At 52.2% G+C, this 21,198-nt stretch overlaps 3 protein-coding genes across 15 annotated transcripts; all 3 read left to right on the forward strand.

Annotated features, from left to right (window-relative positions):
• The first annotated feature begins 586 nt into the window (after positions 1 to 586).
• MRPL20 (mitochondrial ribosomal protein L20) lies at positions 587 to 7,240 on the forward strand. Of its 3 annotated transcripts, none has more exons than XM_077891668.1 (4): positions 587 to 748; positions 838 to 948; positions 3,098 to 3,175; positions 6,969 to 7,240. In XM_077891668.1, the coding sequence occupies exons 1-4, from the start codon at positions 662 to 664 to the stop codon at positions 7,095 to 7,097; spliced, it is 405 nt and encodes a 134-aa protein (XP_077747794.1). In that variant the 5' UTR covers positions 587 to 661; the 3' UTR covers positions 7,098 to 7,240. The 3 variants fall into 3 exon arrangements, with proteins under 3 accessions (XP_077747794.1, XP_077747793.1, XP_077747795.1); XM_077891667.1 differs by lacking the exon at positions 6,969 to 7,240 and adding an exon at positions 5,034 to 5,449 and having other exon boundaries at positions 588 to 748; XM_077891669.1 differs by lacking the exons at positions 3,098 to 3,175; positions 6,969 to 7,240 and adding an exon at positions 5,034 to 5,449 and having other exon boundaries at positions 588 to 748.
• Positions 7,241 to 7,911: 671 nt separating this feature from the next.
• Positions 7,912 to 16,629, forward strand: CCNL2 (cyclin L2). 8 transcript variants are annotated; one of them, XM_077891655.1, is made up of 11 exons: positions 8,071 to 8,389; positions 8,624 to 8,698; positions 8,903 to 9,012; positions 9,868 to 9,988; positions 10,966 to 11,030; positions 13,482 to 13,581; positions 13,787 to 13,891; positions 13,977 to 14,118; positions 15,156 to 15,267; positions 15,351 to 15,443; positions 15,594 to 16,629. In XM_077891655.1, exons 1-11 carry the CDS (start codon positions 8,096 to 8,098, stop codon positions 15,946 to 15,948), a joined length of 1,572 nt encoding a protein of 523 aa, XP_077747781.1. In that variant the 5' UTR covers positions 8,071 to 8,095; the 3' UTR covers positions 15,949 to 16,629. The 8 variants fall into 8 exon arrangements, 6 of the variants coding, with proteins under 6 accessions (XP_077747787.1, XP_077747781.1, XP_077747783.1 ...); XM_077891657.1 differs by having other exon boundaries at positions 8,081 to 8,389; positions 15,159 to 15,267; XR_013376251.1 differs by lacking the exons at positions 13,787 to 13,891; positions 13,977 to 14,118; positions 15,156 to 15,267; positions 15,351 to 15,443; positions 15,594 to 16,629 and adding an exon at positions 11,617 to 11,741 and having other exon boundaries at positions 7,912 to 8,389.
• A 764-nt stretch (positions 16,630 to 17,393) lies between these two features.
• AURKAIP1 (aurora kinase A interacting protein 1) lies at positions 17,394 to 19,002 on the forward strand. Of its 4 annotated transcripts, none has more exons than XM_077891662.1 (4): positions 17,394 to 17,528; positions 17,917 to 18,001; positions 18,297 to 18,742; positions 18,828 to 19,002. In XM_077891662.1, the coding sequence occupies exons 2-4, from the start codon at positions 17,953 to 17,955 to the stop codon at positions 18,927 to 18,929; spliced, it is 597 nt and encodes a 198-aa protein (XP_077747788.1). In that variant the 5' UTR covers positions 17,394 to 17,528; positions 17,917 to 17,952; the 3' UTR covers positions 18,930 to 19,002. The 4 variants fall into 4 exon arrangements, with proteins under 4 accessions (XP_077747788.1, XP_077747790.1, XP_077747789.1 ...); XM_077891664.1 differs by having other exon boundaries at positions 17,493 to 17,626; XM_077891663.1 differs by having other exon boundaries at positions 17,514 to 17,632.
• The last annotated feature ends 2,196 nt before the right edge of the window (positions 19,003 to 21,198 follow it).

Genomic DNA, 21,198 nt, shown 5'->3' on the forward strand with positions numbered 1-21,198 from the left:
CTCCCGTCTTGGCCATTTTACGTATTTTAATTTTTTAAACATTTATTTATTTACCCATGAGAGACACAGACTGAGAGAGAGAGAGCAGAGAGAGGCAGAGGGAGAAGCAAGCTCCACGCAGGGAGCCCGATGCGGGACTCGATCCCAGGGATCACGACCTGAGCTGACCGCAGGCGCCAACCGCTGAGCCACCCAGGCGTCCCCGTTTTGGCCATTTTAGAGCGCACAAGTGGACGGCGTTCAGCATCCTTAAGGCGTCAAGCAGCCCTCCGCCGCACGCAGTGGCAGAACAGTCCCCCCCCCCCGCCTGCAGCCCCGCCCCCACAGGGGCCCCCGAGCCCGCCGGCAGCCCGCCCCCCCGCGCCAGCTTCCGTCTGCGGACCTGCCTACTCCCGGCGTCTCCAACAAGTGGGACCATTAGTATTTACCTTCTCCCCCGTACCTACTGCGTCTGGCCCGCTACACACTCAAGACCGGGAGCCCCACTCCCGCCTCGAGCAAAGACTCGGGCTGTGAGTGGCGGGGGCGCCGGGCACGCTCGCGGCACCCCGGAAATCCCCGTTGGGACTCTGACCCGGAAGCGCTCGGGCGCCGCCACCACTTCCTCTAGGTGCGGCACGGCGCGCGCGCGGCGGAGTGGAGACGCCGGCCGGCAGGCGCCATGGTCTTCCTCACCGCGCAGCTCTGGCTGCGGAGCCGCCTCACGGACCGCTACTGGCGGGTCCAGAAGGTGCTGCAGCACGCGCGGGTGAGTCGGCCGCGCACGCCCCGCACCCACCCCCGCGTGTCCTCCCGGCCCTGGCCGCGCTGAACCCCCTTTCCCGTTTCTTGACCCAGCACTTCCGAGGAAGGAAGAATCGGTGCTACAAGCTGGCGGTGAGAGCCGTGACCAGAGCGTTTGTGAAATGCACAAAAGCGCGGAGACTGAAGAAGAGGAACATGCGGACTGTAAGCGCGGACCCGGGGGCTGGGCTTCCCCTCCCCCTGTGCCGCTTGCTCCTGACCCTCTCCGCCCCCATCTCGGGATGGCGTCCCCATCCTCCGCACTACTGTCGCCTCCCACACCCGAACCCCCGGCAATTCCTGCCTGCCCCGCGCCTCGCCCCCCGTGGAAGCCGACTCCAGGCCCACTGGGTCCCTGAGACCGTCTCTGGCCACTTCCCCTCGCCCACTTGCTTTAGGTCCTCTCTTGGCTTCCCAGGTGCATCTGCGAGAAGCCTAGCCTGCTTCCTTACGTGTTCTTCGCACTTGGCGTTTCTTTTGCGTGCCCGGGTCACGCCCCACCTCCCTGTGGCGCATCTCCCTCGTTGGGGTTGGGGTTAGGGAATTGAGCGTCCTTTCTGCAGCATCTTTGACTTGGTTGGTTGGTTATTGCTCCCCACCCCCAAAGTAAGTTTTAGGTGGGATTTTCCGCTCTGCTGAATGCTGTAACCTCCGGCCTAGATCAGTAACAATTTATAAGTATTGGATGAACGAATAAGGAAGAGGGAGTAATTCTGATCCTTTAAAGTCACAAATGCCTCATTAACTGTTGATCAGGGTCACAGCATGATAAGCAATCCCTGTGCACGATGGTCTCGTGTGCAGGAGTGACCTCTGTATCCCAGCTTTGTCATTTATGCCTTTCATTTATGCAGAATGGTAGAGGTGGTGCCACTTGCTGTGACCCTGCATGGATCTGGTCAGTCCAAATGTATGGGAAGACTTGTGAGCAGTGTCTGGTAACACACATGCATTTGCTGCTCACAGAGGGGTGAGGTCCCTGTACAGCAGCTGCCTCATCTAGGAACTTGTTAGCAATGCAGATTCTCAGGGCCCACTACACCTACTGAGTCAGAAAGCCTGGAGGTGGGTTTTAGAAATCTGTTTAAATAAACCACTACACACGGTTCTCATGCACATTTAAAAATTGGAACCACTGAAGTAAAGGAATAAAATGAACTTGAGTAAGATCTTAGGATTGAGGGGATCCCTGGGTGGCGCAGCGGTTTGGCGCCTGCCTTTGGCCTGGGGTGCGATCCTGGAGACCCGGAATCGAATCCCACATCGGGCTCCTGGTGCATGGAGCCTGCTTCTCCCTCTGCGTGTGTCTTTGCCTCTCTCTCTCTGTGTGACTGTCATAAATAAATAAAAATTTTTTAAAAAGTTAAAAAAAAAGATCTTAAGATTGAGTATAGAATGGCTTAAGAATCCAATCCCTTATTTTTATTTTAAAATTTTAAAGTAATCTGTACAACCTGGAGATTCAGAGTTGCAGGCTCTACCATCTGAGCCAGTCAGGTGTCCCATAATCCAACCTGTTATTTAACAGACCAGAGCTATTGGGAATCTTCCACGTAACAGACTTACCTTTCTAGGTCGTGCTGCACCAAACCACTAGCCTTGATTTCTTGCAGTTTTCAGACCTTTGGCTGTGCCTGGAACTTACCCCGCTACCACTTGCCAGGAAGTTCTCTGTGATGCCTCCCCTCCTATCTCCTCCAGCCCTGTACCTCCTTCAAGACCGTTTTACCTCCAACTCCATGAAGCTTCCATCTCAAGTTTTTCATCCCTACTTGGTAGCACTGATCTCGGTGGCTGTTCTGATTCATTCACATGGATCCTTTCTGGATTGAGCTGTGTCTGACACAGAAGCCTTTGCTCACATTTGTATTCTCAGGATCCCAAAATGTGTGTTGAATTAATGCTTTACAGCATGTGATTTCCCTATTTATTTAGAAGGAAGCTGGCATTTGAATGAAGAACATCAAATTCTGCTGACTATACTGCAGACCAGTGTGCCTAAATATAAATCACAGGCTTTTCTACTCCTTTTTTTTTTTAAGATTTTATTTATTTATTCATGAGAGACAGAGAGAGAGGCAGAGGGAGAAGCAGGCTCCCAGAGAGGAGCCTGATGCGGGACTCGATCCCTGGTCTCCAGGATCACACCCTGGGTTGAAGGCAGGCGCTCAACCACTGAGCCGTCCCAGGCTTTTCTATTCCTATTCATTTTTGCAAAAAGAGTTGTTTGATTTTTAGTTGACTCAGAACGTTTGTTGGGAGGTGTGGACATAATGCACATGTGGTCCTTAAGCATCTCAATGTTCCATTTCAGCTCTGGATTAATCGAATCACAGCTGCCTCCCAGGAACATGGCCTGAAGTACCCGGCATTCATTGTCAATTTAATTAAGGTACGGTTGAGGATGTGGTCCTGTTGAATGTTGAAATCTATAGAAAGCAGCCTGACTGGGGTGCTCCAGTGCAATAGGCCATGGAGTGTTAGCTCCTGATATGTTCTCAAGGTGGAGTTCTGGCAGGTTCAAGGACTCATCACAGTTGCTTTGCCTTTGCTCTGCTGGTAGCAGAATTGGAAATATGGTAACTGGTACCAGGACATGAGCCACTGTGTTTTTCCATCAAGAGAAAGAGCAGAAAACTTGGACTTCACTTTAAAGTGTAATTTGAGTTGTGCACTGAAAGATTTCTGATTAGGTAGCAGGTGAAGTTGAAACTCATAGTCAAACAGCATGGGGACTTATCCTGGACAGGACAGATTAAGCATGTGTCACAAAATCTTGGTTAATTGTTCGATTTGGTGTTTATCCTAATCCCTCTCCTTTTTTTTTTTTGTTTTTTTTTAATTTTTATTTATTTATGATAGTCACACAGAGAGAGAGAGGCAGAGACATAGGCAGAGGGAGAAGCAGGCTCCATGCACCGGTAGCCCGATGTGGGATTCGATCCCGGGTCTCCAGAATCGTGCCCTGGGCCAAAGGCAGGCGCTAAACCGCTGCGCCACCCAGGGATCCCTAATCCCTCTCCTTTTGTGTACATTTTATTATTAAAATTTTTATTTATTCATGAGAGAAGCAGAGACATAGGCAGAGGGAGAGGCAGCCTCCTTGCAGGGTGCCTAGTGTGAGACTTGATCCCTGGACCTCAGGATCATGCCCTGAGACTAAGGCAGATGCTCAACCAGGGAGCCACCCACGCATCCCTCTTGTTTTTTTTCTTAAAAAGAGGAGTGGGGGGGGAAAAAAGGAGTGGGTGTTGTGTTTCTAGCTTGTACCACACCCTGTCTTTGGTAATTTGCAAGGATCCTCATGCGTAACATTGCCGTTTTACTGATGAAGACCCTAGGCCCAGAATAGACCTTGTGCAAGGCTCAGGTAGTAGAGTAGGAGCCACCCCTGCATAGTTGGGGTTAACGTGCAGGGATCATCCTTTCTTTTGCTTCTTATGTTCATCAGTTTTTGGAAGTCACGTGCAGTTTTACTTGATAGGACATCTGGTTTCATTTTCTTGTGGGAATTGAGAATACCTGCTTTTGTTCCTTAATCCTCTGCCTGTATCTCATATACTTTTCTGTGTCTCACTTCATTGTTTGTAGGAGAGTTGTGATTTCTTCTTCAAAGTTGACTTAAAGGGTTACCCCAGGCCAGCAATCGTAGTTGTGTCTGGGTGATGGTAGATCATTGACTCCAAAAAAGCCCCCCCCCCCCCCCGCCCCAAACAAGTTTATTAGTTCCGTGGCTGGCACCAGGACTGGAAGCCAATATTCTTGTTCATGTGTCATCACCTCTTGCAGGGATGCCTTCCTCTTGTCCTTGTTCATATTTATCCTCCAGCATGCTGCTTGAGCACATTCTCCACACACTCTTCACCTCCCCAGAGACCATTTGTCCCATGAGGGAAGAGACTGCCCTGGAGGCGTGCATAGTATGCTCAGCAAAGGAGATGCTTTTGGCTGACTCAACATAGGACAGCTGTATTCAGTCTTGTCGTTTTTTCAATAAAAACACATTTCTTTATTTTTAAATTTTTTTTAAAAATTTATTTATGATAGTCACAGAGAGAGAGAGAGAGAGAGGCAGAGACACAGGCAGAGGGAGAAGCAGGCTCCATGCACCGGGAGCCCGATGTGGGATTCGATCCCGGGACTCCAGGATCGCGCCCTGGGCCAAAGGCAGGCGCCAAACCGCTGCGCCACCCAGGGATCCCCTAAAAACACATTTCTGATGCTGACACAGGCTCTGATTTTCTTCCCAGTGCCAGGTGGAGCTCAACAGGAAAGTACTTGCGGATCTAGCCATCTATGAACCAAAGACTTTTAAATCTTTGGCTGCTTTGGCCAAAAGGAGGCGACTGGAAGGATTTGCTGCTGCCCTAGGGGATGGCAAAGAGCCTGAAGGCATATTTTCCAGAGTGGTGCAGCATCACTGAGGGGGATTCCAACATTGCCTGCCCTTTGCAGCTGAATGTCTTAGGAAAAGTGTTTTTCCCCCTGATAATCACAGTGGTTAACATAGGGGCTAAAAGTTATGTCACCATGTGTGTAAGTTTGGTCAGCAATTATATTAGTTTGCATTTTAGTGACAGGTGTAAGAGAAAGGCCCCTTCTTCCCTTACTGGGACAAATCTAGAAATCTTACACAGATGTGCAAATAAAGCTCGTGTGGTGTTCAGCGTTTTGAGTTGTGTTCTCTGGCATAAGTACACATACCTTGGGTGCCTTGTGGGGTAAGGGGAGGAGACTGTTAGGGTGAGGGGTCAACTATGAATGAGCTCCTGCAGGTGGGGAGATTTGTGCCAGATATCTGAACTCTAATGCTAGCTCCTCTCAGGGCTATGTGGGTAGCCTGTCCTTAGAACCCAAGCCTACCTGCCCCACTCTGGCCCTCCCCAGGTCTCCACTTTCCAGCAAGGACCTTGTTGCTCGGCTCTTTGGTCACCCTGAGTTGAGTGCAAGTTTCAATTTCTCTGCTTTTTCCCTCACTCCCCCGCCTATCCTTACATCACCTGTGGGGAGACCTGAACATAAGGGTTTTGGGTCCCTTTTCCAGATACTCTACTTCAGTAAGTACAGAATCAAGCCTAGGAACAATTTCCCAACATCCTCACTCCCCTGATAGAGACCAACTTATAGCAACTGTAACTCTGCCCCACCCATATGTCTGGTATCTACCCCCTGCTCCGGGCCAGGTCCCTTCCATTACCCCCCGTTTCTCTCACTGTACTTTGTACTTCTCACTGTACTTTGTACTCCTTCTCAATGTACTTTGAGCTCCTTCCATCTTGAGTCTGTTCCTCTCTTGCCCAGCTCTGGTCTCTACCTCTTGCTTCCTGCCACTGGTCTATAGTTGGTCCCATCATGTCCAGATAACTCTCATCAAAGCCATCTGGAACCAAAATCCAACACATAGTCAGCCCTTGACCTCCAAGGACCATGGACTTCCTCCCCTCCCTCTCCTTGCACTGTTTCCCTCTGCTCTGCCCTCTGCCCCCAGGAAAGTTCTTCAGGCCTACAGTAGCAGTTGTCGGCCTTTATCTGGCAATGTACACCTACCTACCCAAAATGAGTGCCCATCTTTCCTCCACCACTCCTAATGCTCCCATGCTGGGTCCTCCATCCTTTGTCAGCAGTCTTCTTGGAGTCACTGGGTTCCTATTGAGGACTCAAGACCCACCTCCATACTCATGGAAAGCCAATCAAAACCTGGCTACCTACTACTTGGTGACCTCTCGATGGTCTTTTCTTCCTCCTCCCTGCAGGCCAACATGTCTTCTGGCTGTTACTGTACTGGCCTCCTAACAGGCTCCCCCTCCTGGCTCTTTTCACAGAGTCTAATGATGACCAGACCGTTTGGAGGTGTGAGGTTGTCTTGTTCACTAGCTCTGCACACAAGGTGCTCAGTGTACACCAATCATCAGTGAGCGGGTTTTGAATACACACCGGGGTGGAGGACACATAGTCCTTTGGTGTAGGGTACTGAACTCTGTGTGCAGTAAGCTGCTATGTAGGAGCTGCTTTTGTCCATCTCAATAAAGGACAGGAAAATGTAAATAACTGTGGGCTGCTCCCAGCACCCCTCCCCCTCCAGCAACAAGACCCAAATTTTCCTTCAGGTCAGCCTGGGTTCATGGCAGGGACAAGGAGAAACAAGCTGTTGCCTGACAAAAGAATGTTCCTCCTTTCCCCAACAGTGTGCTGCTCAGTCCACAGAGCGGGGCACCCTGGAGCTGGCAGCCTGGGATCAGGGGAGATGGGACCCTGTGACCGTGTTGCCCATGAAGATGAAGATGAAGAGAGGGAGGGAGGCAGGCGCTGTATGAGTCACCAGGGGTGAAAGCCAGAGATGCCTCTGGGTTTGGGAGTTTGAGTTGGGTGTAGTAACTAGTATCTCCAAGCGTCTGGAGCTTCCCCACCGTAGGCTTTTTCCCTGTCATCTCCTCTCCAGCGTACCCCACCCCCAGAAGTTCTTGCACTAGTCATGACGAAAGTCTGGGCTAGCTGTGCAGCAAGACAACGAATCCCGCAGCTGCTGCCCTGGTACGGGACTGGCCGGTAGAAGCGATGAGGCATCAAGAGCGGCTCCCCACTGAGGGACGACGTCCGAGCTCCCTTCCTGCCCGTCCGGAGCCACTCGTGCCTTAACCCAGGCTTCGCAGAAACCTCGAACTCGACGTTTAGTTATTCCTCCCTTGTCCCTGTGAGCTCAGGGAGGACCCGGGTGGGCGCAGGTAAACCGCATCTCGTTGCTGCGGGCATGGGCTGGGGACAACTTACCCGCACGCCAACTCTTCCTCGCTCTCAGCCACCCCAGGGGGCCTCCAAGGCCTGCGATCTCCGCGGAAACAAAACCGCCACGCGCCCGCATGTGCCCTCACTGACCTGGAGCGGTTTCGGGCCCGGTCGCGGGGACCTACCCCCCGCCCCACCTCAGGACAGGCCGGGGCTGTGCGGTGAGAGCTCCCCCAGCTGCCGGCTCTCCGTGCAAAGGGTACGACGCCTCCCGGGTAGGCCCGAGCCTCAGGGAACCTGCGGCGGGCCACCAGCAGTAGCGCTTCCGGGTCGGGCCGTGACCCGGGTTTTACACGGGCGCCGCGGGGCACCCTGGGTGACGAGCCCGCCCCCGCCCGTCCTGAACTACGGCGTCGACGTCCGCCAGAACGCTGACGGGTAGGTCGCGCAGCCAATCGCGGCGAGGTAGCGCCGGGCGGCCCGCAGGTCGAGCCAATGACGCGCGGAGGGGCGGGGCGGCCGTGGCCGTGGAGCGTCGCGAGGAGCCGCCCTGCCGGGAAGAAGCCCGAAGGGGAGTCGGCGGTACAAAATGGCGGCGGCGGCGGCGACGGTCGCGGCTGGGGCTCCCGGGCCGGCGGCCCCCGCGGCAGCGGCCTGCACCCCGGGCTCGGGGAGCGCAGGTCCCGGGGCGCAGGGGATGCTGATCGGGGACCGGCTGTATTCCGGGGTGCTCATCACCTTGGAGAACTGCCTCCTGCCCGACGACAAGCTCCGCTTCACGCCGTCCATGTCTAGCGGCCTCGACACCGACACGGAGACCGACCTCCGCGTGGTGGGCTGCGAGCTCATCCAGGCGGCCGGCATCCTGCTCCGCCTGCCGCAGGTGAGGGCGCGGCCACGAGCCACGGGCCGAGGTAACCGCCGCGCCGGCGCTGTGGAGGCGGCCGGACCCTTTGTTGGCGGCGGGCGGCCGACGCCGTTCTCGGGAGGCTGGGTGGGCGGCGGGGCCGCGGGGCCCCGGTGGCTTGCCAGCGTGCGCGCCAGCGTCTCCGTTCGTCGCACGGAGCGAGAGGCTTCACCGCGAAGCTTTTACAAGCGACGGAACATTTCTTTCCAGGTGGCCATGGCTACCGGGCAGGTGCTGTTCCAGCGGTTCTTCTACACCAAGTCTTTTGTGAAGCATTCCATGGAGGTAATGGCTCTGTCGTGTCGGGGAGGGGCAGCGGCGTGGTGGTGCGGGGTGGCGTGCTGTCCTTGAGTGCCTGCGCTCAGAGTGCTCTCGCCGCGGCGGCCCTTTATGCGAGGCCCTGCTCTGCGCCCGTCGCTCTCTTTGAGTCGTCGGAGGCCGGTATGATGGGAAGGGACACATCTATGTGTTGACATGCTTGCATTTCAGCACGTGTCAATGGCTTGTGTTCACCTGGCCTCCAAGATAGAGGAGGCCCCGAGACGGATACGGGATGTCATCAACGTTTTTCATCGCCTTCGGCATCTGAGAGAGAAAAAGTGAGTCTTTGTCAGAGCTGTTGTAAATATCGGTCGCCTTGTTCTGTGGTTAAGTTTCACTAACGTTTCTGAAACAAAACTAAGGGTTTGAGCTGTTAAACTTGTGTACAGGAGAGGCCTGCTGCCCAGGAGGTACCCCGCAGATGCCGTTCGATGAGTGAAGGAACCCCAGTAAAAAGGGCAGGGCACCGTGGGTACGGTTTTATGAACATTGGTCTCCCTGTTTGCTAATGCCTGTCTCCGAATGTTCTAGAGTTGGATTCACAACTTCCACACCATTGACATTTTAGGCTGTATGATTCTTCATTGTGAGGACTGTTTTGTGCATTGTAGGATGGTTAACAGTACCCTGGTCTCTGAACTGGATGTTAACGGTTCATCTCTCAGTTGTGACAGCCAGAAATGTCTCCAGACTTGGCCCGGAGATAGCAAATTGCTCCTGGTTGAGAACCACTGTCTAGACAACCCAAACTTTATACTCCTCAAGGTCATGGAAGCCTTTTGGAAAATAGAGTTTTAGGCTGTTTAAATATCCTACATTGTTGGTACTGTGGTTTTCCATTCACTTATAACAGATACATTTGTGTCTTGAGTCAGGTAAAGTGAGATTAGTACTTGTATGATGAGATCGTGAAATCTTATGCTCTGTGTTTGTTGCTTGTAAGGAAAAGTATTGAAAATGGATAATCAAGTTAGCTCTGGGGTTTTAGGAAGATTCTCTGGTTAAAGGAAACAAAGTGAACTAGCTACAGCTATATTATATTTACAGTGGATTTTCACCATTTGGAGGTAATTGGGATTCAAAAGACATTGTTTTATTTGACCCTTATGTAGACATGTGCTTTGTCTGTGTAGGAAACCTGTGCCTCTACTGTTGGATCAAGATTATGTTAATTTAAAGAATCAGATTATAAAAGCAGAAAGACGAGTTCTCAAAGAGCTGGGTTTCTGTGTCCACGTGAAGCACCCTCACAAGGTGGGTATGTGGCCCAGCTGCCACGTGAGCCCACCTGACTGCTCCGTTCTCACCAAGATTGAAAATTCTGAAGAGGATTAAATGTGTTCCTGACTTGGTTTTCCAATTTATATCTAAAGTCTGAAAGTTTCTTACTTGTTAATTGCCTTTATACTACCTGTTAATTTTACTAGTATGTTTTCAAGAGCTTTGGAAACGGAATCTTTTGAGTTTGAGCTTTCAAAAATAGTGATGAATTTGTAAAAATGAGATCTGTCAGTTTCTGTTTTTTTTCCTCAACAACTAATTTTCTAAAGTTGCTGTTTTCTTTAGTGGGGGAATTAGAAGGATTCTGAACCCTTTATTTCTAAATTAACTAAAGCAGCTTTGCAGCACATGACAGTTGAGGATGGCTCCTATATAGTACCATGGGAGCTTTTAATGCGACACACATAAATTTTTTTTTTAAAGAAAAGATTGCAATTTGCGTCTTTGCTTTTATTTGTTTTTTATTGGTGAATTTCTTCGTATTATTTTCTCTCTTGCTTGTTTGACTTTCTGACATCAAATCAAATTCTTGATAAGTTAACATAGATTTTAGAGCTTTTTAAAAATTTGCTGAAGTATTTTTACACCATATTTTGTGTAAGGTGGTGACTAGGGTACAGAGATGTTTAAGACAAGCTAATCTCACTGATGGAAACTATGTCGAAGATGAGAATGAGCATCTGCCTTGTGATGGCCATGAAAAAGTGCGGCTGCCTTTGCTGTGAGTGCAGCCTGGTCCTCACATGCTTTTGTGGTGCCTGGGTTGGAAAGCAGGTAGTGGGGCCTGTCAGCAAAAACTCCCCTCCAGCTGAGCTGTGCACCAGGCATATGACCAGGAGTCACCTCTGGGATCTAGCATGAGGCTCATATTTACTGCATGGACGCTCTCAAGATCTGAATTTTGGGTTCTCGAGGTTTTTGGTAATAACTACCTGACCTGTATCTTCCAGATAATCGTTATGTACCTTCAGGTGTTAGAGTGTGAGCGTAACCAGCACCTGGTCCAGACCTCATGGTGAGTTGACCTTCCTTGCTTGTTTTATGAGACCAGCAAGGGCAGTGCAGGAATATGTTGATTTGAGGCACTTGGGCAGTGGGTAGTCAGTCCCATGACTTGGTTGTGGGCTTGAGTTGTCTGAGTGCCCAGTGTTCCTGCAGTGTAAATTCTAACCAGCCTCCCAAAGTATCAGCCACTAGTATAACGGTAAGGTGGCCCATACCCTCCCCCGACCTTCCAGGAGAGCATTCACTGGGCTTCCCTTTGGGGACTGTTGACTTGGCATATCGGGATCTTTCCCACAGGTGCCAACGTCGATGTAGTGACTTTATTATCTTCTTTGAAGTTGCTTCTAACTGCTTCTTATTACAATCCTGTGGGAGAAAGAGGGTTAGGGTAAAGTTTTTCTGGGGACCAGTATTAACAATGCATATGTTAGAAATGAAGCCTAAAGTAATAGTCAGTGCTGGGTACTTTGTGAATTTTTTCCCACGGAGTTAAGTCTGTAAGGGTCATATTTTTGCTGCCTGAATTGTCTGGTGCTATGCCATATCTAATAGAGAACCTATTTTGACTTTTCTTTTCTGTACTCTTTCAATCAAAGGGTAGCCTCTGAGGGTAAGTGACTAAGACTTCTCCTCTACTGTCCAAGCGCTTTGGTGCAGGGACAGCGGCCGTCCTCAGCCAATCCAGTGCAGGCTCTCCACCGAAGGCTGGCTCTAGATGGTGGTATGCGCACGATAGTATAGTGCTGGCCGACTGCTGCTGTGGTTCTCTGACGGTTGTGCTTCTTGTTAATCCTCTGTCGTGCTTTGGTAATTGTATTGATTAGAGTTAACTGTCTTGACTTGAAATTTGTCCCTTTAAAACTGCTGTACCTGTGCAATAAAGATGCAGTACCTTTCTCTTAAAAAAATTTCTATGGAAAGCTGTAAGAATTGGCTGATGGGAATTCAGACTTCAGTGTGGGATTATGGCATTATTCCTGGAAGTCCTAAAGTTGCTCTTTTCAGCAGCTAAGTGTTGATACATTCTAGTAAAAGGTGTGCATCTTTAAATTATTTCATGGACACTTTTTATATTGTAACTTAGATAAGCAATAAGTTTAAATATACATCTCAAGGAATTCATTTGTTTTGTTTTTAGGATTTAAAAGTTAATAGATTAATGTTATTACTATTTGAGTATTGAATATTAGAACCAAAAAAGTTACTGATGCTTATGTTTATGAAGTGTTTGAACTGTTCACTTGCAATGCTCTGAGACCTATGGCCTTGGTGCCATTATGTAGGTTTTTTTCCTTGATTATCTCTTGATGCCTGGAGCAAGAACTTCCAGAGCCAGGTGCCCCTAGCTGGCATATGTTGAATATATCACTGAGAAGTCTGAGTGGGTTTGTGTATCACCTTCTCCAGGGTTTAGGGCAAAGTTACCAGGGTTGGGGTGGGGGTTTATCAAATCACACAGCCAACTTGGCTACCCTGTGGGTGTGGCCTGACTCTAAGGGTTGCCATAGTGGGGTATGTTAGGAGCAACAAATGTATGCTCTGTTTGACTGTTTTCTCATGGAATTAATGTGTTGTTTTTGCAATAATGATGAAATTAATATGAGATCTGATTTTGGTCTGTTAAATCTTAGACATATTTTTAAAGGAAAATGTTGAAAACGTAGCCAATTTTAAAATCCTTAAGCTTTTTAAACATGCAAATGTTTTGTATTTTTATATCTTCTAAAGTAATGTTTTAAATGTATTGATTATGATGAAACTTGTAGTGTTTTATTGCTTTTGTCTGATTTTATGAATGTTCATTTTAAGACTCGTTATTGAAATGGGACAATTTGGAAACCGTTCTTTGATAAACCTGAGAAGAGGACTTCCCTTTGGGCATTGAGCCTTCCTCTGCATGATGTCCCCATGCGCCCGAGGGTGTTTTCCCTTTCCAAGTGGACTCATGGAAGGAGAAGGGCCAAGCCCTGAGCGCCTCTTCAAGGAAAAGAGATGCAAGAGGACGGCTTGTCTCAGAAGAGCCCTCGCAGGCTGCCTGCTCAGCCCATTCATTTGAGTTTGCATGTTTCTCTGCACTATGGATTTTGAGCATTTAGATATTCATCAAGTACATTTCAACCACTACAGTAGACATTTTCTCTCTGAGGCATTGTGCTTTGCACGAGAACAGCCAGAAGTTGAGGGAAAAGTAAAGTTAAAGTCGGTTCTCTTTCATAGCAACATGTGTTGTCTGACATTCAGCCAGCTTTTTAGATTTTTTTTCCAGTAAATTCCCTGTTTTCCTGTCCTGTATTCGCAAAAAGCAGTTAGAATGTCTCTCCAGGAATCCTGAGCCTCACAGGACTGTGTAGCTCTAAGCCTAGGAGTAGACTGCATAGAGTAGTGATCTTATCTAGATGACGCGCACGGGTATCCTGGGGGTGTCCGGGGCGTTGCAGTCTTTCCTGCATTTGGTTTTCAGGAATTACATGAATGACAGCCTACGCACAGATGTGTTCGTGAGGTTCCAGCCTGAGAGCATTGCCTGTGCTTGCATTTATCTTGCTGCCCGGACACTGGAGGTCAGTGTTGTGCCACCACAGGGGATCCTGGTCTGATTCTTTCTCCAGCCTTCAGTAAACTTCTATGTAGTGTTCTTCAGATTATGTGCATCAATGCCAATAAAAAGCCTGCTTCTGGGTGACCAGAAAGGCTTGTTTTTTATTGCCCGAAGAATCTTCGTGGCCATGAAAAAAAGTATTAAAGTGATGATATTTGTGTTTACAGATCCCTTTGCCCAATCGTCCCCATTGGTTTCTTTTGTTTGGAGCAACTGAAGAAGAAATTCAAGAAATCTGCTTAAAAATCCTTCAGCTTTATACTCGGAAAAAGGTTCTATGTTTTTTCATGTAACATAAGCATTTGTGTTACCTAGAAGTACCTGGTTCTGAATCTTTTTGGATTTTGACTCCCACAGGTTGATCTGACACACCTTGAAAGTGAAGTAGAGAAGAGAAGGCATGCCATTGAAGAGGCCAAGGCACAAGCTAGAGGCCTGCTGCCTACTAGCACCCAGGCTCTGGACAATGCTTCAGGGTTCTCACCTGCCCCCAAGCTCGGTGAGCATGAGTGTAAGGATGTGGGGCCCTCCTTTCCTCCAGATTTCTCTTGGAATTGTGTGTCTGCTAGCCTGAGCACTCGGCAGGAACCACGGTCCCCAGCAGACATTTGTTGATCTGTGAAGTGAGGGGGCGCTCCTAAAGTTTTCGTTTTTATATTTTATTTTCAAGACTTAATTGATTTGACAGTATGAGAGCATGTGCCATGAGGGGTGGCAGAGGGAGAGGGAGAGGCAGGCTCCCCAATGAGCAGGGAGCCTGACGTGGGGATTGATCCCAGGACCCTAGGATCATGACCAATTTGAAGGCAGATGCTTAACTGACTGAGGCACCTAGGCAGGCGCCCCAGGATTTTACTTTTAAGTAATCTTTACACCCAGTGTCAAGCTTGAACTTAAAAGCCTGAGATCAAGAATTGCATGGGATCCCTGGGTGGCGCAGCGGTTTGGCTCCTGCCTTTGGCCCGGGGCACGATCCTGGAGACCCGGGATCGAATCCCACGTCGGGCTCCCAGTGCATGGAGCCTGCTTCTCCCTCTGCCTGTGTCTCTGCCTCTCTCTCTCTCTCTCTGTGACTATCATAAATAAATAAAAGTTAAAAAAAAAAAAAAAAAAAAAAAAGAATTGCATGCACCCCAACTGAGCCAGCCAGGCATACCTTATTTTTATATTTTCATTAGCAAGGGACGTGGACAGGCTTTCCAAAATCCTTTTTTTAATCCAGCCCACCTAATTAGCTTATTTTCTGATGAAAATTTTTATAAATCTGGGGTAGTAGATTATTTTGTTGGGTTGTAGCATGTCCCCAGTCCCTGAGAGAAAGCGAGGGAGACAGGTGGCTTATCTGTGTCTGTGTCTTTTGGGTGCGTGGTTAGGTTCTGAGTCCCAGGCCACGACCAGGGAGTCTCCTTACATCCCATATTAGTGGTGGTGTCTTGCTGTGCTAATATGTTTTCTATCACAACAGGTTCCTGATGGTCAGGTTTTTTTTTTTTTTTCCCTGATGGTCAGGTTTTAAACTTTCTGTATTTGGTCTAGCAGAATCCCCCAAAGAAGGGAAAGGAAACAAAGCTTCCCCGCTCTCTGTGAGAAACGCCAAGAGGAAAACGGATGGCGTGAAGAAGATCAAGGCTGACAGCCCAGTAAATGGGTGAGTACCCATGCATCCCAAGCAGGCCTTCAGGGTGGGCTATAGAGACTTCAAGCCTGTAACTGCTCCCACTGTGTTCTCAGCTTGCCAAAGGGGCGAGGGAGTCGAAGTCGGAGCGGCAGTCGTGAGCAGAGCTACTCAAGGTCCCCATCACGATCTGCTTCTCCTAAGAGGAGGTATGTGCTTGCTGCCCAGAGCTCCCCTGGTTGGGGGGTGGGGCTGCACCTGGCAAGGGGATGTTTTCCCCAGGGTGGCTGGTGATGTGGCTGCCGGAGGTGGTTGGGGTGAATGGTCACCTACTTGGTGGTGCTTGTCCTTCCTCACAGAAAAAGTGACAGTGGCTCCACGTCTGGTGGGTCCAAGTCTCAGAGCCGCTCACGGAGCAGGAGTGACTCCCCACCGAGACAGGCACACAGAGGTGCTCCGTACAAGGGCTCCAAGGTGAGGAGCTACCGGAAGTCTAAGGACTGCAAGTACCCCACCCAGAAACCACACAAATCCCGGAGCCGGAGCTCCTCTCGCTCTCGAAGCCACTCACGGGAGCGGGCAGATAATTCTGGGAAATATAAGAAAAAAAGTCATTACTATAGAGATCAGCGAAGGGAGCGTTCTCGGTCTTACGAGCGAACAGGTCATCGCTACGAGCGGGATCACCCTGGTCACAGCAGGCATCGGAGGTGAGGTGCTGGGCTCCCAGAGCACTGCCCTCTGATCCTTGGTGTGCACACCAGGCAGGGCATGACTGCCTTGTGGTGTGTGACTCTTTTTGGAAATGGCTGTTAACTCTGGACCTCGTGATTTTGGAGATGGAATCAAGAGGCCGGCGAGGTGCCCTTTAGGCCGGCCTGGGCACGGTACACACCGGTGCCAGCACAGGGCCCACCTCAGCAGCCAGCCCTGTGGCAGCTGGATGTGGAAGCGGACACGTACATCCTAGTGGTGTGGCTTGGTGCTAATGACAGGCTGTGTCTTTACTCCCATACCAATACTCAATTACGTTAAACCAAGAAAATGACTTTTAGAACCTTTGCCTATATTAGGTTGTACTTCTGTACATATTTTGCAGTGTTTCACGATGAGAAAATGGCCTTAATAGCCCCTTATTCTCTATCCGCCCTGTAAATAAACATGTGTTTAATACAAGTTAAAGCTATATATGAAAACTCAGAACTTGAATTCTGTCAGCTTAAAACTTGTGTAGAGAATTCTGATTTTTAAAATGTGAAGGTATTTAGATCTGTGTTGAAAGTCGTATATTTTTATCTGTGCGATGCTGTGTGCAGGCCACCAGCTCCCAAATAGAGGTTTCCTATATATGCATTTTACGTGATTAAATAAACACAATTCTCTCTACTCAGGACATTCGGAAGGTTCAGAAATGTGTGGTTTGTTCTGCTTGCTCGTTCCTGTGCACGCCCTGTAGTCCCGGCTCTCGTCTCATTGAGTGCTGGACTGCTCTTCCACCGAGGCTCGTGATGAGCTTGAGCCATGTCTGCTGCCAGACAAACGCCACTTTCTGGGCCCTCACGGAGGGAGGGTCGGGGAAGGACAAAATGGTCCTGCAATCCTCTTAGTCCTGAAGGACAGCAAGTGTGGGTCGGGTAGGTGGCGGCTGGGAGGGCAGCTGGGGCGTGGGCCCCAGGAAAGGCGAGGGCGGTGGGTCCAGGGGGCTCACTCGTTCCGGTGACCTGCCGGTAAAATGCCCGGAGGGAGGGAGGGTGGAGGCCTTGCTGCTTGGGAATCCTAGCGACACCTCCTGGGAGGTCGGGGCGCCCGCAGTCAAGTCCCTGGGGCGGAGGTCCACTGTCCACGCCGACCTTAGCAAGACAGCTGGCGGGGTACATCCTGGGGAGCTACACCCGGGCTGCCTGCGGTCTTTGGGTGTCCTCCCGCTGGCACAGGAGAGGAGCTCTCGGCCTTCAAAAGCGCCATGTTCTCCATGCACCCCCGGCGCCTCCCGCGGGGCTCCTCTTGACCCTGGATATGGGATCCAGGCCGTTCGCTCACCAGCCGCTGTCGGCTCCCCGAGAACTCTTTCCGTCGCTGGGCCAACGCCACGTCCGCCTGCCTCGGATTGGTCGGTCGTGATGCGAGGCTTTACTGCACAGGCGCACAGGGCATCTTATGGGAAATGTAGTTTCCTCGCCGCCATAAGGGAGAGGCTGAGGCTGCGGGCTGTGGGCGGAGAGGGCCGCCCCTCTGGCCGGAAACCGCCGCTATCTGGGCCCGGCTGGACCTGCACCGCCGCGGAGTCGGACGCCGTGAGGGCGCCAGGGGGCGCTGGGAGGAGGGGGTCGCACGCGAGGCCGGGGGCCGGTTTGGGGAAGGACCGGAAGTGCCTGAAGTCGGCGCCGGAGTGGTCAGTGTCAGGTCCCCGGGCTAGGTGGGGGTAGGGTCTGCGGGAGACCGCGGCTGCGGGGCCGCTCGAGTGAGGCCGGGCTAGGACGGGGACCGCCGCCTCGGGGCCTGCAAGCCCTGACGGCCGTGCGCCCAAGGCGGGTCCCTGGGCGGGCGCCGAGGCTCGTGAGGGTCGGCTGCGGAGGCTCCAGGTGCAGTCAGAGCCGCGGCGGGACAAGGTGATGAGGGTGACGGGCAGGAACCCGGCCGCCCCGCGTAACCCCTCGCTCACCTACATTGCCTATATTGCAGCCCCTGGAGCGCCTGGGGTCCCCACAACCACGGACCATGCTCCTGGTGCGCCTGACCCCGCTGCTGAGGGCTGTTCCTCGGGCAGGTAAGGGACCCCGGGGTGTAGAGGCACCCTGCTTTAGGAATGTGGAGCGAGGAGTCCCTGCCCCCCCTTCCCCCGCCCTCAACCTGCCCGTGCGTCCCACTGGAGGTGGGCCAGCCAACAACCAAGTAGCAAAAAGGGAAGGCCTGGGCTTGAGAACGGCAGCGTGAGTTCCTGCAGGGAACAAGGTGCGGGGCATCCCCCTCCGTGTGGACAGCGCTGCTCCCCAGCCGCGGTGGCTGGGCTCAGCCCTAGCATCGCTGCTTGGGTGGTAACTGTGCCTTTCCCTGTTCTGCAGGCTGCAGTCGGCCCTGGCCGGCCTCGGGGCTGCTGGGCAGGCGAGCCTGCAGGCCCTGCTACAGCACACAGCCAGCCCGCCCAAGTGGAGTTGCCTCCATCCCTGGGAAGAGGTTCCAGCTGGAGCTTGAGGAGATGCTGGTCCCTAGGAAGATGTCTATCAGCCCCCTGGAGAGCTGGCTGAGCGCCCACTACCTCCTACCCAGACTAGAGGCCAGGGCCCCAGGGACCCTGGCTCCATCCCAACTCTATGAGTGTCCGCCTAGCCAGGTGGGCCAGGGGGCTGAGAAGGGGATGGAGGAGGTCTGGGATGCTCCCCAGATGCAGTGCAAAAATGTGCTGAAGATTCGCCGGCGAAAGATGAACCATCACAAGTACCGTAAGCTAGTCAAGAGGACCCGGTTCCTGCGGCGGAAGGTCCGAGAAGGACGCCTAAGACGGAAGCAGGTAAGCGCGAGCCTTTCAACCTGGGATGGAAATGTGTGACTGTGCTACAGATCGACCAGTCCATTGTCCCTTCCTGTGCCCGCAGATCAAGTTCGAGAGAGACCTGAGGCGTATCTGGCTGAAGGCAGGCCTGAAGGAAGCCCCTGCAGGTTGGCAGACCCCCAAGATCTACCTGAAAGGCAAATGAATCTAGTGCTCCTCTCCCCTGACCTATTACTGCTGGCAACCCACTGTAATAAATGTTCTGGAACTCCTCTGTCCCTGACTGTCCTGTATCCCCTGCTGCCTAAGTGTCACCTGTCTTGGGATGGATGCTGGTGCCAACCTCCAGTTTCCTAGGAGACACAAGAGCCCCAGGATGCAGATAGGGATCCCTTCCCTGAGAAGACTCTTATTCTGGAGCTGAGCCCACAGGAGTGACAGGCTCCTCATTTACTAATATGATGTCAGAACAGCTGTAGACAGAGGCCCAGGCCCACTCTCATGTACTGTCTTCTACAGGAGGAGTCAGACTCTTAAGCCTCTGATGGCAGAAGCACCAGGGGACAGTGCTGGGGGCCTAGGGGGCCAGACTATGAGAGGGAACAGGGAGGGGGGCAGCAGTGCCCCACAGACCCAGACCTCAAATGGCTGCCTGAGATGTCCTGCTCAGCGAGGACTGGGGACCACTGGTCTCCTTTGGGTTCCTTGGCTTTTGCCCCCTCATGGGACCCTGGCTGGGGGCTGATAGGAAAGGATGGCTGGGAGGGTGTCCTCTGGCAGGTTCAGGGTTGGGGGTGGCTGAGAAACGAATGCTGTTTGTGGAATTGGAGGAGCCCTGGAGCATCTGTGTAGACCAGTGGATCTCCACATCCAGGCTTGGTGAGGGTGGGCTGCAAGCAGGGGAGCTTGGTCAGAGCCATGAACATGGTAGAGGCTGTTCTCCAGCCTCTGCCCTGCTTCCTGGTGGCAGAGTTAAAGGATAGGTCTGAGTCATCCCAGCATCCTGATGCTGGTACCTTTCCTGGATCCCCTCCACCCATAAGGGCAACACCACTTCTCCCCAGGCTGTGGGGATTTTCTGTCTTGTCACAGAAACATGTCTGGGAACAGGGTTGAGTTCTCTGCCAGTTAGGCAGGTCTTGGGGAGGCCTGCCACGTGGGCTACCCAGCAGTTTCTCTGGAATGGCACAGACTATGTTGCTCACCCCATGTTTCAGTGAGCCAGGCAGGCGCCTGCCCTGTGCATGGCAGCTAGCCAGCTGGGTAAGCAGGCTTCTACTCACTGGGCTGCACTGGGTCCCTTTCTGTCAGGGGACATAGCACACGGAGGGGCTGTGTATGATGGACAGTGAGGAGTGTGAAGCTGGCTATGATCTGGAGGAGACCTGATACCATGGAAGGTGCAGGCCTGCTTCCGCATGCAGCTGCTGAGGGCCAGCAGTTGGGCTCCCAGCAGCCCCTGTGGTGGGGGCTGGGAACCAGGACAGCCAGAGCACCCTGCCAGCCCAGTCACCTGAGAGGGCCCAAGGGCCCTGTTAGGCCCCCAGCTAGGGTCACAGGCATCCTTCCTGGGTTTTGGGTTTCCTCATTTGGGGGCGCGAGGGCAAAGGTGCCATGGTGCAGTGGTGAGGCCTCTTGAGGTGGAGGGGACTGTGCCCTGTTAGTACCAGGTCTGGCCTCTGCTCCGCCTGGCATCTCAGCCTGGCCTCTGCCTGCCAGTGGTGTCGGCAGCTGCTGGGTGGCTGCTCCCATATCTCCCAGCCATGTTGCATTGGCTGCTCCGTGGCTCCCTCCACCCTTCCCTGGTGGGTGAGAGGAGCAGTGGATGCTAAGTTGATCTGCTATCTGGAGACAAAGCTCTGTGAGCAGCTTGGCTGGGCTGTGATTCCAGGGGTGTGATGGGCTGGTCTGTGCAGGAAGCCACAGGTCCACACTCCTGGGAGCTGGCAGCTGGCACCAGCTGCTTCACCTGGGGTGAGTGCCAGCTGAGGGGTTGGGCTCCTGGCCACATGTGGAGACCTTGGTTGTCTCAGTTGGGGGTGGTCCCACTGACAACAGTGGACAGAGGCTAGGAATGCTGCTATAAATGCCCTACAACGCACAGGGCAGCTGACACCTGAGAATAGGTTGTCCCAGACATCAGTGATACTACGGTTGAGACCGCTGTTCCAGATGTCACTGATCCTGTGGGGTCAGGTCCTGAACTGGCCCAGACCCCACATCCTTGTCTCCCTGCTGCTGCCTGGGCTGCCTGTGTGCAGAGCTTGTCCTGCCTGTGGCTTGGATGTATTTGGGCCCCAACCACGACCTCAGGAGGCAATTTTGGTGTTTCTGTTTTTATCTCTGCAGTTCCTCCCAGGCTGTAAGAAACCACCCCTTCCCTCTTCTGTATGGGGCCTCCACCCTGCCCCCCCCCAGGCTGTGGGATGTACAGCCCCTTCTCCCTGCTGGCCCCAGGCACCCCCCACAGTGAA

The sequence above is a fragment of the Canis aureus genome, chromosome 3, assembly GCF_053574225.1.
Source record: "Canis aureus isolate CA01 chromosome 3, VMU_Caureus_v.1.0, whole genome shotgun sequence".
Lineage (NCBI taxonomy): Eukaryota > Metazoa > Chordata > Mammalia > Carnivora > Canidae > Canis > Canis aureus.

What these genes read in the sequence shown, in the direction of transcription:
- MRPL20 (XM_077891667.1), top strand. Translation starts at nt 662, where the DNA reads ATGGTCTTCCTCACCGCGCAGCTCTGGCTGCGGAGCCGCCTCACGGAC. An exon ending in AGGTGCTGCAGCACGCGCGG is followed by an intron (nt 749 to 837) that starts GTGAGTCGGCCG and finishes TTCTTGACCCAG; the next exon opens with CACTTCCGAGGAAGGAAGAA. An exon ending in TCATTGTCAATTTAATTAAG is followed by an intron (nt 3,176 to 5,033) that starts GTACGGTTGAGG and finishes TTTTCTTCCCAG; the next exon opens with TGCCAGGTGGAGCTCAACAG.
- AURKAIP1 (XM_077891662.1), top strand. Translation starts at nt 17,953, where the DNA reads ATGCTCCTGGTGCGCCTGACCCCGCTGCTGAGGGCTGTTCCTCGGGCA. An exon ending in GAGGGCTGTTCCTCGGGCAG is followed by an intron (nt 18,002 to 18,296) that starts GTAAGGGACCCC and finishes CCTGTTCTGCAG; the next exon opens with GCTGCAGTCGGCCCTGGCCG. An exon ending in GACGCCTAAGACGGAAGCAG is followed by an intron (nt 18,743 to 18,827) that starts GTAAGCGCGAGC and finishes CTGTGCCCGCAG; the next exon opens with ATCAAGTTCGAGAGAGACCT.
- CCNL2 (XM_077891655.1), top strand. Translation starts at nt 8,096, where the DNA reads ATGGCGGCGGCGGCGGCGACGGTCGCGGCTGGGGCTCCCGGGCCGGCG. An exon ending in TTGTGAAGCATTCCATGGAG is followed by an intron (nt 8,699 to 8,902) that starts GTAATGGCTCTG and finishes CTTGCATTTCAG; the next exon opens with CACGTGTCAATGGCTTGTGT. An exon ending in ACGTGAAGCACCCTCACAAG is followed by an intron (nt 9,989 to 10,965) that starts GTGGGTATGTGG and finishes TGTATCTTCCAG; the next exon opens with ATAATCGTTATGTACCTTCA.